General features: G+C 35.2%; 1 protein-coding gene across 2 annotated transcripts in view; it reads left to right on the top strand.

Annotated features, from left to right (window-relative positions):
• The window catches only part of LOC136027044 (lethal(2) giant larvae protein-like), a 275839-nt gene that overhangs the window by 55118 nt on the left and 208330 nt on the right, over nt 1-12391 (top strand). For both annotated transcript variants that reach the window (XM_065703968.1, XM_065703966.1), the window contains exon 7: nt 6166-6365. In XM_065703968.1, the coding sequence (XP_065560040.1) occupies nt 6166-6365 (200 nt within the window). The remainder of the gene's footprint in view (nt 1-6165; nt 6366-12391) is intronic.

The raw sequence follows: 12391 nt of genomic DNA, 5'->3' as shown, positions 1-12391 counted from the left end.
CCATTGATTCGTTGAAGATTTCCTTACAAGAAGAATATTGTTGACTTTAGGATGGTTTAGGGGGCCAAATGTCTCGTTTTTTTAGCTCTTCAGTATAAGTACTTAAAAAGGTATTTCAATGAAACCCTCCCCCCAATAAAAGTTTTTTTACAGTCTAGGAGGGGGAGCGGGTGTAATAATTCTTTGGAGGCACAGGCCTAACCCTGCTGGAGGGGTTTGACGGGGTGGGGGGGTAGAGGGTTGCATAAAAATTTCAAAGAAATAATCCAACACGTTATAATAATTTAGAAGTTGTATTTTTATTTAAATAGAGGGTGTAGTTGGCTCAGAAAATTTTAAAATATAAAATATTGGCTGACTGACTCAAGACATGTTCAATCATACCCTCACTTAGAAAACAAAATAAAATACCTGAGAGTAATTGCTCATATGCCAGTTTAAGAATATGCCTCGAATGTAGAAATACCCACAAAGACGTGTATTTCAGTTAACTTGTTGCAGATTTCCTTCCAAGAAGAATGTTGTTGACTTTAGGAATAAATCACCCTTTTCTCCCAGCGTTTGCGCTTCCCCCACTGCTTGTGGTCAAATCCAAGCATAAATAAATTTAAAAGATAAAAATGTTTACAGTTGTTAAGGAATATATGAAAAAATAACAGAAAAATAACCCAAAACTCCCCAAATGTATATTGTTCTCTGGAATCGAGTTTTTCCCTCTTTGGGTTGTGTTTTTCTCTTGAGACAAATGGAATCAATTGCAATTTGTCTTTTTTGTTCCCATTTCAAACTTTGTTAAAAAAATATCTCAGGAGACAAAAAATTAACAGATCTCAGTTACATGGTGGTTGAGTTATGTAGTCCTTGAGCTTTGCGGTTGCTAGATTTATGGTGGCTGAATTACTTGGTGGTTGACATAAGCCTAATAAGCGTTTTTGTGCTAGTTATGGCAAGCAGTTTTATTAAGACAAAGATAATTAGCCGAAACTGAATATGTTTATTGAGTCGACGATTGTTAGAAAAACTGATTTAAATTCAAAATTCCTTTGTCTAATTCGGTGGGTGCTAGTGAAGAGGGTACAGTTCAGAGGATGATGGCTGTACAATTTTGCAGGAAACGATAATTTTTCAAAAAAAATTACAGGAATTTCATGTTCTGTAAAATGCTATGTATGCTGAATCCCTAAGAAAGTTTTCAATTTTCTTCCAAAACTGTTTTACAAACCTCTCAGTCTTGTAACTAAGCGTATATACGCCATCTATTTTATTAAAGATAAGATTCCGATAGATATGCCCAGTTTTATTGAGTCATGACGACTGATACATGGGAAAACCTGCGAGACTATAAGAGAAAACGTTGATATTCCTCACATACAAAATACTCCGTTAAAATTAACAAACAGTTCAAGAGATCTCACAGATCCAAATACCTTAGAATATCACAGACGATAAATAACTCTAGTGTAAGCGATCTCCATATGTTTTTTGTATGGGCAGAACCTACCTTATGTAGATAGCCTTTATGCATATGCCTTTGACAAGTGGATATTATCAACGGGGAATATAAATCACATTTACTGACATTTATCTCTAACATTTATCTTTGACATTTATATTGACATTTATTTGACATTTATTGACATTTATTTTTATTAAAGATAAGATTTCGATAGATACGCCCACTTTTATTGAGTCATGACGTCTGATACATGGGAAGACTTGGAGTGCGAAACTACAAATGAAAACGTTGATATTTCTCACAAACAAAATACTCCGTAGAATAAAATAAACAGCTCAAGATATCTCACATTTCCAAATATCCTAGAATGGTCACAGACACTAAATAACACTATTTTACGCGATCTCCATTTGTTTTTTGTATGGGTAGAACCTACCTCACGTATAGCCTTTATGCATATGCCTTTAGCAAATGGATTCTGTCCATGGGAAATATAAATCACATTTACTGTCATTTATCTCTAATCTAAGGTCTTTGATGGCATATCTCATACCCTTGACGCTTTTTTTTCAAGTTTGTCTTTAACCATTTGTTACCATAAGAAAAAAAAAAGAAAAGAAAAAAGACACTATTGGCTTTCCTGTCAAATGTGAGTTCTTGCTAGTTTCCTGCAATAAGTTGTTTTTGTGGGCTTTGTAAAACTTTTTTTTTTAAATTGTTAGTTTAAGTAGTTTTAACTTCTATTGAAATTTCCTATAATGTTTGAATATTTAGAAGAGAATGATGAACTGTCTCTGGGAGCCCAAGGGCTCCACACTCGGCATGTGCTCAAGGGGCCTTGCAAACTTGGCTTCCATCGTTTGATAGGACTAAAAACAAAGAAGGCTTTATCCAGAGGGAGGAGAAGGTACTGGTTTTTACCCTCTCCCTTCCAGTTTGTTTTTACTCTTAAAAAGTAACAAAATGCATATAAACTTATTTTTGATGCATTTTGTAATTTTCTTTTTGCAACCCCTCCCCCTCCTTAATAAAAGATCCTGGATATGGCCTTAATGCGACGTCATATAAGGATTGAGATTAGGAATTTCGAAGTTGAACTTGGGTACAGAGTGAAGGTCAAACCATAACCCTTCTCAGTAAGCAAAAAAAAAAAAAAAAAATTAAATCAATGGTGCCTTTTTAAGAAATTGCCTGGTCGTGATTTAGTTGCTGCAGCCTGCGTACCTTAGCTGTACTTATTTTGAGTTGAATATTTGCTTTAAAACCCATGGTTTCGTAGAGACAGAATTATTTAACTGTGTCAAACTAGCTAATACAGCTTTGTGGTTCACTTGCATCTTGGCATCACACAGTGGGTGTCGCCGCACATAATGGAGCCTTGGACAATCTATGGAGGCAATGATGATCCTCAATATGAACTCATAAATTATAAAAGGGAAAAAGATTTGTTATTTATTTTTAAGCTGATACTTGAAAGATTGAGTTTATAAGTGGACGGCGGGCAAACATTTTCTCCAGAATGTGGGGCTAAGCAAAAAGCTGGGAGATCTTTGGGTTACACCCAACAGTGGTTACAATTACAAAAAAGTTATGGTATTTTCACTCCTTTTTGGGCAGTATTTTGTGACAGAAAGTTGTTGAAAATATAAGTCTGCACAAACTTGGACACTAACTCCCCCCAAAAATATTTTGTGTTATCAGACGTTTGTTTCGGAGACAATCTGAGAACTGTTTTGCAATTGTTTGTGAATTGTTTCACAAATATTTTGTAGGTATAATTTAGTCGAAGGTTTTTGAAACACGTGGGTGATTTTCTTCTGCCTGATCACGACATAAATTAATCACAACCATAAATTGACCACAACATTTAAAAAAATAGATACCTGAAGAGGAAAATTTATTCTGTCGTCAGTATTTTGTCTATACCAGAAACAAAAAATTAGGACTCCACTTTTTTTACGTTTGTCTTTTATATATGTTTATGTACTTTACTTTTGTTTTGTATATTTCTTACTTTTCCACTTAAGATGACTTATCGCGGGTCTCTACCAAGATATTTGCTTTATTTTCGGACCTTCAATGGCTACACTTTTTCTTGGTTTAAGTTTAGCGATTGTGTATGTGTAACTTATGTGAAATCACTCCCTCTTCTTATGTCAATAAAAACATGGAAAACTGGAGAAAATCAAAAGTTTGGGTCCACTTAAGACTTTATTGTCGTCAGTAGAATAATGGCACTTAGTGTAATTAAAAAACGAAAAGAAGCTTAAACAACTTGTACCAAGTATAGCATATCAATTGAGTCAAAGACAGCCAAAGTAAGAATTGCTGGATAGCACTGATATCAGTGGTGTTAATTCACGAAAAGTTTAGAGGGGGGTGGTGGTAAAAATGTATCTTTTAACACTAAAGAGGACGAATTTATCGTTGTTTTAGCTCTTCAGTATAAGTACAAAAAAAAAAACATTTCAATGAACATACTCCCCCCCAGAGGATATTCTTAAAATCTAGGAGCGGAGGGGGTGTAAAAATTCTTTGGAGGCACAGGCCTACTCCTTCCAGAGGTTATTTGAGGAGGGGGTAGAGGGGGGCTTGCCCCGGATTTAGAAACTTCAGATGCGCAAAATTTCGAATCAATAATTCAACAGTTATAATAATTTCGATTTTTTTTTTATTTGAATATAGGGCCAGTTGACAGTGAGTATACGCAAATTGAATTCTAGAAAATAAAATTAAATAGCAATAAAAGTAAATAGTGCGATGATTTAGATCCCATTCAGTTGATCCATGAATTCCAAGGATATGAAAAAAAAAATTCTCCGCCAACCCTTTTCATTAATGAAACTTATAGACGTGTTAGATGATGGAGATGACGGAGATGAAGGGTTCTTTGTGAACATAGGAGTTGCCTGTCTCATATCATTAGCGATTGCAGTGTTGCTGGCCAGTAATGAGCGGTTGTTTACCGTAGACCTTAGTTCCTCCAGGTCCAGGAATGGCGAATAAGGCGTCAATGAAACCCCGTCAGACATCTTGGAGCTGAGCTGTAGCCCTGACATCCTCCCATTGTGATGAAAAGACATCTCCTGTCTACTCAGATCCTGTTCATACTGCCATCGCAAGGTGTGTTTTGGTCGACCTCCTTTGCGCCTCCCTTCAGGGAACCACTCATAACCGGGACATGGGAGTCTTTCCTCTGGCATATGAAGGACATGGCCAAGGTACGTCCATCTACAACGCTTCAGAAGGTTAGTAACCAATGGTTGACCGGTTCGCCGGCGAATTTCTATGCTTTGACCTTTTCCTGCCGCTTTATGTTCAGTATTCTTCATAGGCACATGTTTTCAAAGGCTTGGACACGTTTCTCCAGTTGGACATCTGGTTTCTAGCATTTATTTGCATAGAGGAGGATAGTCATCGCATTGCTATTCTTGAGGTGCAGCTTCAAGCGCATAGATTATTTCTTACTGTGCCAGATTGGTTTAAACTTGCAGCTGATGTAGCTTGTTCAATCGTCTTCTTGATTTCGTTGGCTATTTCACCGTTATAATCAATCCAACTTCCGAGGCACTTAAATTCATTGACGTTTCAATCGCTTTATCTTTGCATTTCAGTATCAGAAGGGAGTCAGATGTAGCCAGGCTCTTTGTCTTACTGACATCTATTTTAAGCCCCAATTTTTCAGCCTTTTCATCTATGGCGCAGAGTAGCAGCTTCAGTAGCTATTTCGCCTCTTCGGAAAGTACAGTGTTGTCAGTAAAGTCCAGGTCAGAGATCTGTCGGCTACAAATCTTTACTTCAGAGCCAGAAAACTCCCTTAGAGTATAGTCCATAACAATAAATAACAGGAATGGGGATAGGACTCATCCCTGTTTGACACCAGATATTATCTTGAAGAAGTGGGTATCCCCATTTTCTGTCGCTCACAACATTTGCGTTCTTAATAGAGTGCGATTATCATTTTAACTAGTTTATCAGCTACTCCGTAATAATCAGAAATCTTCCATAAAATTTTTTGATCAAGAGAATCGAGTGCCTTTTCAAATCAACAAAGAATATATATATATATATATATATATATATATATATATATATATATATATATATATATAATATATATATATATATATATATATATATATATATATATATATATTTATATATATTTGTCCCAATCCCTTTTGACATCCTTTTGACAAGCTATGAACCATTGCTCGGTATGATGATTTATATTAAACTGCTTTTATTATTATTATTTTTGCGATTCAACCTGGCAACACTGACAAAAATGTGGTACCGCCGTAAAAGCTTAATAGATTCAAAATAACCAAAAGAAAAACCATAGAAAATCACGGTTTTCTGGTATGAATAGATCTAAGATGGGTCCGGGGAACCCAGAGCGGTTTTATCTTGATGTCCTTTGTGCTTTAGAACTTTCTATTTTTTTAAGTGAAGTCATTGAACCCTGCAGCAACAGTGACTCCTGTTTTTTCCCAACCTTCCCATGTTAAATCGCCGAAAGTCTAACCCTTATCAGCTTACTGTGCTTTTAGTGCCAGCTCTTTGCCATTTTTTTTGCCACTTTTGCAGGCTGGGAACAGCGTTTCTAAATGCACCAATGGCTGTGTAAGTTTGGTAATGTCCTTTTTTCCTGACTAATTGTATATATCCATGGATGTTTATTCATTCAACAATTTTATTTTCTTCAGGTATGGTCCGTAAATCAGCAATTGGAGAGTGTAGCTTGGAAGAAGCCAGGCGAGGAGCTTGTTAGTGCTCACAATGATGGAAGTTACGTTAATTGGTCTGTCAAAAAGAAAGAAGAGTCATTAGAGAGCAAGATCACTACTCCTTATGGACCGTTTCCCTGCAAGGGGATCACCAAAATTTACATTGCTGAAGGCGAAGAGTAAGTCTCAGCGTTTGCTACTATACCATCTTTAGAAAGTTGAATAACCATCTAAAATTCGATTGTAACAGTTTCTTGATCTGAATATGAATAAAATAGACAAGATAGTATTTCTGTAAATAAGAGAAAACAAGCCATTGATACTTTCTAGCAACAATAAATGTTTAGTCCTTACTACTGGGGTTTTGTCTTTTGGGAGGGTGGAGGGGGTGTAATATTGAATAAATATGAATTTTTCTATGCATTAAAATTAAAATCGGTATCCTTGTTTCTAAATACCAATAACTTTTTGGGCACCGAAGTTAACAAGGTTCTGCCCTCATTTGAGAACCGAAGAGGCCCAACGTGGGAACAGAAAAACTGACTTTAGTTTTATCTGTCTTCGATATAATGTTTTTTTTCTCTCCCCTGTCTTGAATGGTTCTACACATATATGTAAAAAAAGAAAAAGCAAAAAGTATTCTGGGTGTCGACAATTGGTGGTTCATAACTGATGCAAAACATTAAAGAGTAATTTTTTCCCTTAGTGCATTCCTTATAACATAACTCATTTTGAAGTATCACAACTGAGCTCAGCTGCAAAAAGTCACTTTTACAGTTTTTTTTTTATAATAATTTGTGGTAATGTAAACAAACTAGAAATCTCTTTATTCATTATTTTTCGTTGGGCTAAGACAATAAATGTGCTCTTGTAGATGATATGTGTCCTAATATTTTACTAAAAATATGCTGTTTAATTATTTTAAGTACTGAAATAAGAATAGAAGAGGGTAATCATTGCTTCCTCTCTTATTTTTAAAGTTTGTGGAAACGAATTTGCATAGAGTAACAATGTTTTCCAGGAAAAAGATATGGATCTGTATTATTCCATTTTTTAAAATAGAGGAAAATGAACGTTGGAAAGTCCGTTTTTAGTCCATTTCTTGTTGTTTACTTTTCGGGTAGTGATATCTTGTGATGAGATAAAATTTTGTAAAGTTCACGAGTTCAGAAAACTGTATTTAGGAATTGTTTTAGAGGAATTTGTTTTTGAAGTGTGACGATCCTGGGGCTAAAGCTATGCGTGACGATTAAACCTTCTTGACCTCCCAGTACGTTAAAGCTCCATGACTTGCTGACACCATGCGCATCGGTCTGGGATGAAGACAAATGCACCCAAGAGTAGTGTATACGCTGTTGATCTATCACTGTTAATATTTTTTTTTCTTTAGTTTCATATTAATTATCAAATTAATTAATTTATTTGTTTAATTTAATTAATTTCAGTTGAATATTTTTTTTGAAATAAATTTCTTAAATTTAATTTGATTAAATTTCATGCTAATATCATATGATTAACAGTATAAAAAGGATAGGGTATAGTAGGATAAGCACATGCTTAGCATAACTTCTAGCTTCATTACACTGTATTCCATCGTTTCTCCAGTGACCTGTTCAAATTCAGTGGCTCGATCATAGGTCGTCCGTGCTATTGCATATAGCTCTCTGACATTTCTTACAAACTGATGTTTACATTACGTCCAACCCATTTCCGGGCATCCTATCTATTCGTCTAGAAACTAAGAGAATTTAATTTTTTTTTTCAATTCTTTTGCATCTTTTAATCTTTTGTATCTTTGTATTTTGTATCTTTTAATTTTTTGCTGCATTTTGAATGCTTCAAAAAATTAAATAAAAAAAGTCATTGCCTTTGAACAAATCCACTTTAAGAAATTTCAAAAAAAAGAAAGAAAAAAAAGGAGCAAGTGTGTTTTCGGTTTTCTGCTTGCCTCTAAATGTGTCCATATAATAATGTGTCTGGACTACTGTATTTTAGCCAATAAATCATATTCTATTCTATTTTGTGAGGACAAGACAAAATATTTTGGCCCCTTTCCTCAGCGCAAGATTATCAATCCTCCTTACACCTTCAATAATTTTTTTTAAAGTTTCATCCAGATCCCCCAGCCGTGAGGGAAAGCAGGAAATACTTACCAAGCTGTGTGCACAATTCGTCACATCTATTAAACCAGTTGACTGCTTAAAAATTCTGTAATGAGAAGTAAACTCCCGATTTCAGGCTTCAGTCATAGCCCGTCTCCCCACCTCCACTAAAAAAATCGCATCTCCTTGAATCTGATCGGAAAGTACTCTGAATACATGCTTGCTTTAGATGCTCATTATATAACACCACTTAATTGTTTTCAGATTAAGACAATTTCTAGTCTAAAGAGATAGTGACAGTCCCCCTCAAATGAAGGATAATTCATGTTTATTTTAAGGTTTAACGTTGCTCTTTGCTTTCATCCAGTTCATCCAGAAATATTATAGTTTTTATTCAAGGTTTTTCTTAATATTAAATTCATATTCATGGCTATCCTAAATATGAGGAGCTGATTCTTTCCGTCTCCTCAACCTAACTTTTGGATACCAATGATTCAAACATGGAAATTACCCCTGAAAAAAATTTATATTTTCTTTTGAGAGGGGGGACACGAAATCCCAAAGTTACTTTTGATGTCGTAATGTCTAAATTTTTCAGAAAGAGTATAGAGGGTCATGGGACACCAACCGCTCCTTGGGAGGAAAGTTGAATAGTTTACACATAAAAACAAGAGCTAAGAACTCATATGACACTTGTGCCGAGGTCGGAAGAGCCAAGAGCCCATATGTTATGAGCTCTAGCAAAATTCTAAGAATCAATAGATTGCTTTAAAAGGAAAATCAGAGGCTTAATGCCGGTCGGGATTTAAAATAAGAGCTCCGAGTCACGAGGTCTTTCTAAATATCAAAATTCATTAAGATCCGATCCCCCACTCGTATGTTAAAAATACCTCAATTTTTCTAATTTTTCCTCTCCCTTCAGCCCCCCACATGGTCGAATCGGGGAAAACGACTTTATCTAGTCAATTTGTGTAGCTCCCTGACACGCCTACCAATTTTCATCGTCCTAGCGCGTCGAGAAGCACCAAACTCACCCAAGCACTGAACCCCGCCCCCCCAACTCCCCCAAAGAGAGTGGATCCAGTCCGGTTACGTCAATCACGAATCTACGACATTTATCAGCGTTTTCCAAGATTTCCAGATTACCCTCCAACTCCCCCCAATGTCAACCGATCTGGGCGGGATTTGAAATAGGAGCTCTGAGACATGAGTTCCTTCTAAATATCCAAATATCTAAATATCCAAGATTTCCGGTTTCACCCTCCAACTTCCCCCAATGTCATCGGATCAGGTCGGGATTTAAAATGAGAGGTCTAAAGCACAAGATCCTTCTAAATATCAAATTTTATTAAGATCTGATCACCCGTTCGTATTTTACAAATACCTCATTTTTTTCTAATTTTTCCGTCGAGCGTTTTCCATGTATTACAGCGTTTTCCGAATTACTCGAGCGTTTATTGTATAGAGCGTTTTCCAAGATTTCCAGTTTCCCCTCCAACTCCCCCCAATGTCAACCGATCTGGTCGGGATTTGAAATAGGAACTCTGAGACATGAGTTCCTTCTAAATGTCCAAATATCTAAATATCCAAGATTTCCGGTTTCACCCCCCAACTCCCCCCAATGTCACCCGATCCGGTCGGGATTTAAAATAAGAGCTCTGAGACACGGTACCCTTCCAAACATCAAATTTCTGTACCTAGGTTTTAATCACAAACTCATTAACAAAGAGTAATGGATTTCTACTAATTTATTTTCATGTTTGAAGTTGTAATATACCTACTTTTCAAATGATAGTTTGAAATTATTGTTTCATAGGAACCAAGTGTCTGTCATAGGGAACAAGTGAGAACAAATCTTTAAGCAAAAGGATGATATTTCCCAATTTAGTGATAATCAGTTTTGGTCGAGCTTATAAATATTTGCAATAAGGCCGTCTGTTTCCTTTGAATTCTCCAGTTGTTGGGATTTAGTTTCCCGTCTGAGAAAAGATGAAAAGGTTTTTCAAGTTCAAAAGCAAATTTTCAAATGCATAAAGCAGATCATTGGGTTTTGTTGTAATAGTGAAAGTCTCTTTGTATTGTTTTCTTTATTTGTTTGTCTGTTTGAGACACTTTTAAAGTTTATTGCTTGTTTTGCTTTTGAATGCTTTCTCTTTTCGCTAGTAAAACAAAAGCTTTCTTTCCAATGATAATGAGGCTTCTCAATATTGACTCAATTCTCTTATTAAGAGGAAGTAGTTTGATTTTTTCCCAGTAAATATGGTAAAAAGAAAAAAGAGAAAATATTGCGTGACAAGGGTTGTCCAAAAACGTGTATAGGATTTTTTTTTCGGGTGATGGGGTTATAAAAAAGCTTTAAAAGTGCATTAATAATAAGTTTATATTCATTTTTGTTGAGTTTTTACGAGTCAAACAAATATTTCAGGGAGGGGGGGGGGCTTGGGTTTGTCACAGTAATATTTTGCACCTTAATGAACATATTAGTAGTCCCTGAGGGTCAGCCTTGTAACACGGATGTCCGTTGAAAGTGTCCCTAAGCACAGCGTCTATGACCCCCTTTTCCATTTTGACTAAAAAAAAACAACACAGAATGAGATAGGGTTAATTTTTTCAATAAGATAACAAAGTTATTTTTTGATTGATTTGCTCTGGGGAATTCCAAAGGGCGGTCCCTAAGAAATAGGGGTACAATCCGAAAGAAATCGTATAAATGTCTATTTTATTAGAGTATATTTTACATAAATTCAAGGTTTATCTTCCCTATGCAAGTTTTAGATGGTCAAAGTTTCATGGTTTTGACGTTTCAACAATTTCAACAACAATTTCGATACCACCGATAGCTAAGATTCCAATTCATTTCTGATATTTGTTGCAAACTTGCTAAAATATTAAAGGAAGTTTAAGAAAAAGTAGCTAGTGGACCTATCTGAAACTAATGTAAAAAAAATTCTATATTTTATAGGAAACCTAAACGTGAAAACCTTGTCTCTTCTTGCCGCTTTCCAGCAATGTCTATGAAATTTCAAAGACATAGCTAAATCTTCTATTTAGATTTTCTGAACTGTTTTTTTTTGCCAATATGGTCACATTGTCATCTGCTCTATACTTATGTCTTTTAACATAAAAAAATCAAAAAATCTTTCTTTTTTAACTTTTTTAACATAAAAATTAAAAAAAAAGTTCGTTTTTAACCTTTTAACATAAATTAAAAAAAAACTGTTCTTTTTTAACTTTTTAAAATAAAAATTGAAAAATCGTCTTTTTTAACTTTATAACATAAAAGTTAAAAAAAAAACGTCCTTTTTTAACTTTTAAACATAATAGTTAAAAAAAATGTTTTTTTTATCCTCCTGCTCTACTGGGAAACAGCCTACATCTTTATCGTTTTATTTACCGCAAAAATTTAATTAATCAGCTTCCATTGTTGCCTTTGTGTGAAAACTAAATAATATAAAATAAATTTTTCAACTGAAAGAAAGGAGCAACATTTAAACTTAAAACGAACAGAAATTGTAATTATATGAAGGAGGTTGTCCCCTTCTAAATAACTCGCTCTTTACGCTAAAATTTAACTTTGTGTTCCAATTATCTAAGAATAACTCTTGGAAGACAAGGGCTTTAATTAGAACATATTTTTTTTTTAAGTTAAAAAAAATCAGTATAAAGAGCCAGGTATTGAGAAGGGAGCGACCCCCTCATATACGTAACAATTTCTGCTCGTTTTAAATAATCCCAGAAAATCTGGCTCCCCGTCCATATTAAATTCCCTTCCATCATGAAAAATTCCTCCCCCACCCCGCCAGAAAATGCCTCCCAAAAAATATCTGTAGGCTGTACTTCCAATAACCAGCGCTATATGTAAAGAATTGGCAAAGTTCATAACTCGCAGCCCCTAACAGGGGGACTGTGCGGGGTTAAGTCACCTTGAAAGGCTTAATTATTAGATCTTTCGACTATGTTGAACAAAATGGCTATCTCAAAATTTTTATCGGATGACTTTGGAGACAAAAGGGGCATAGGAGGGGAGCTAGCTGCCCACAAAACTTTTGGTCACTTAAAAAGGCTCTAGAACTTTGGATTTCCGATCAAAATGAGCCCTCTTT

Source organism: Artemia franciscana, chromosome 5, assembly GCF_032884065.1.
Source record: "Artemia franciscana chromosome 5, ASM3288406v1, whole genome shotgun sequence".
Classification (NCBI taxonomy): domain Eukaryota; kingdom Metazoa; phylum Arthropoda; class Branchiopoda; order Anostraca; family Artemiidae; genus Artemia; species Artemia franciscana.
This window is presented reverse-complemented; position numbering and strand designations above follow the sequence as displayed.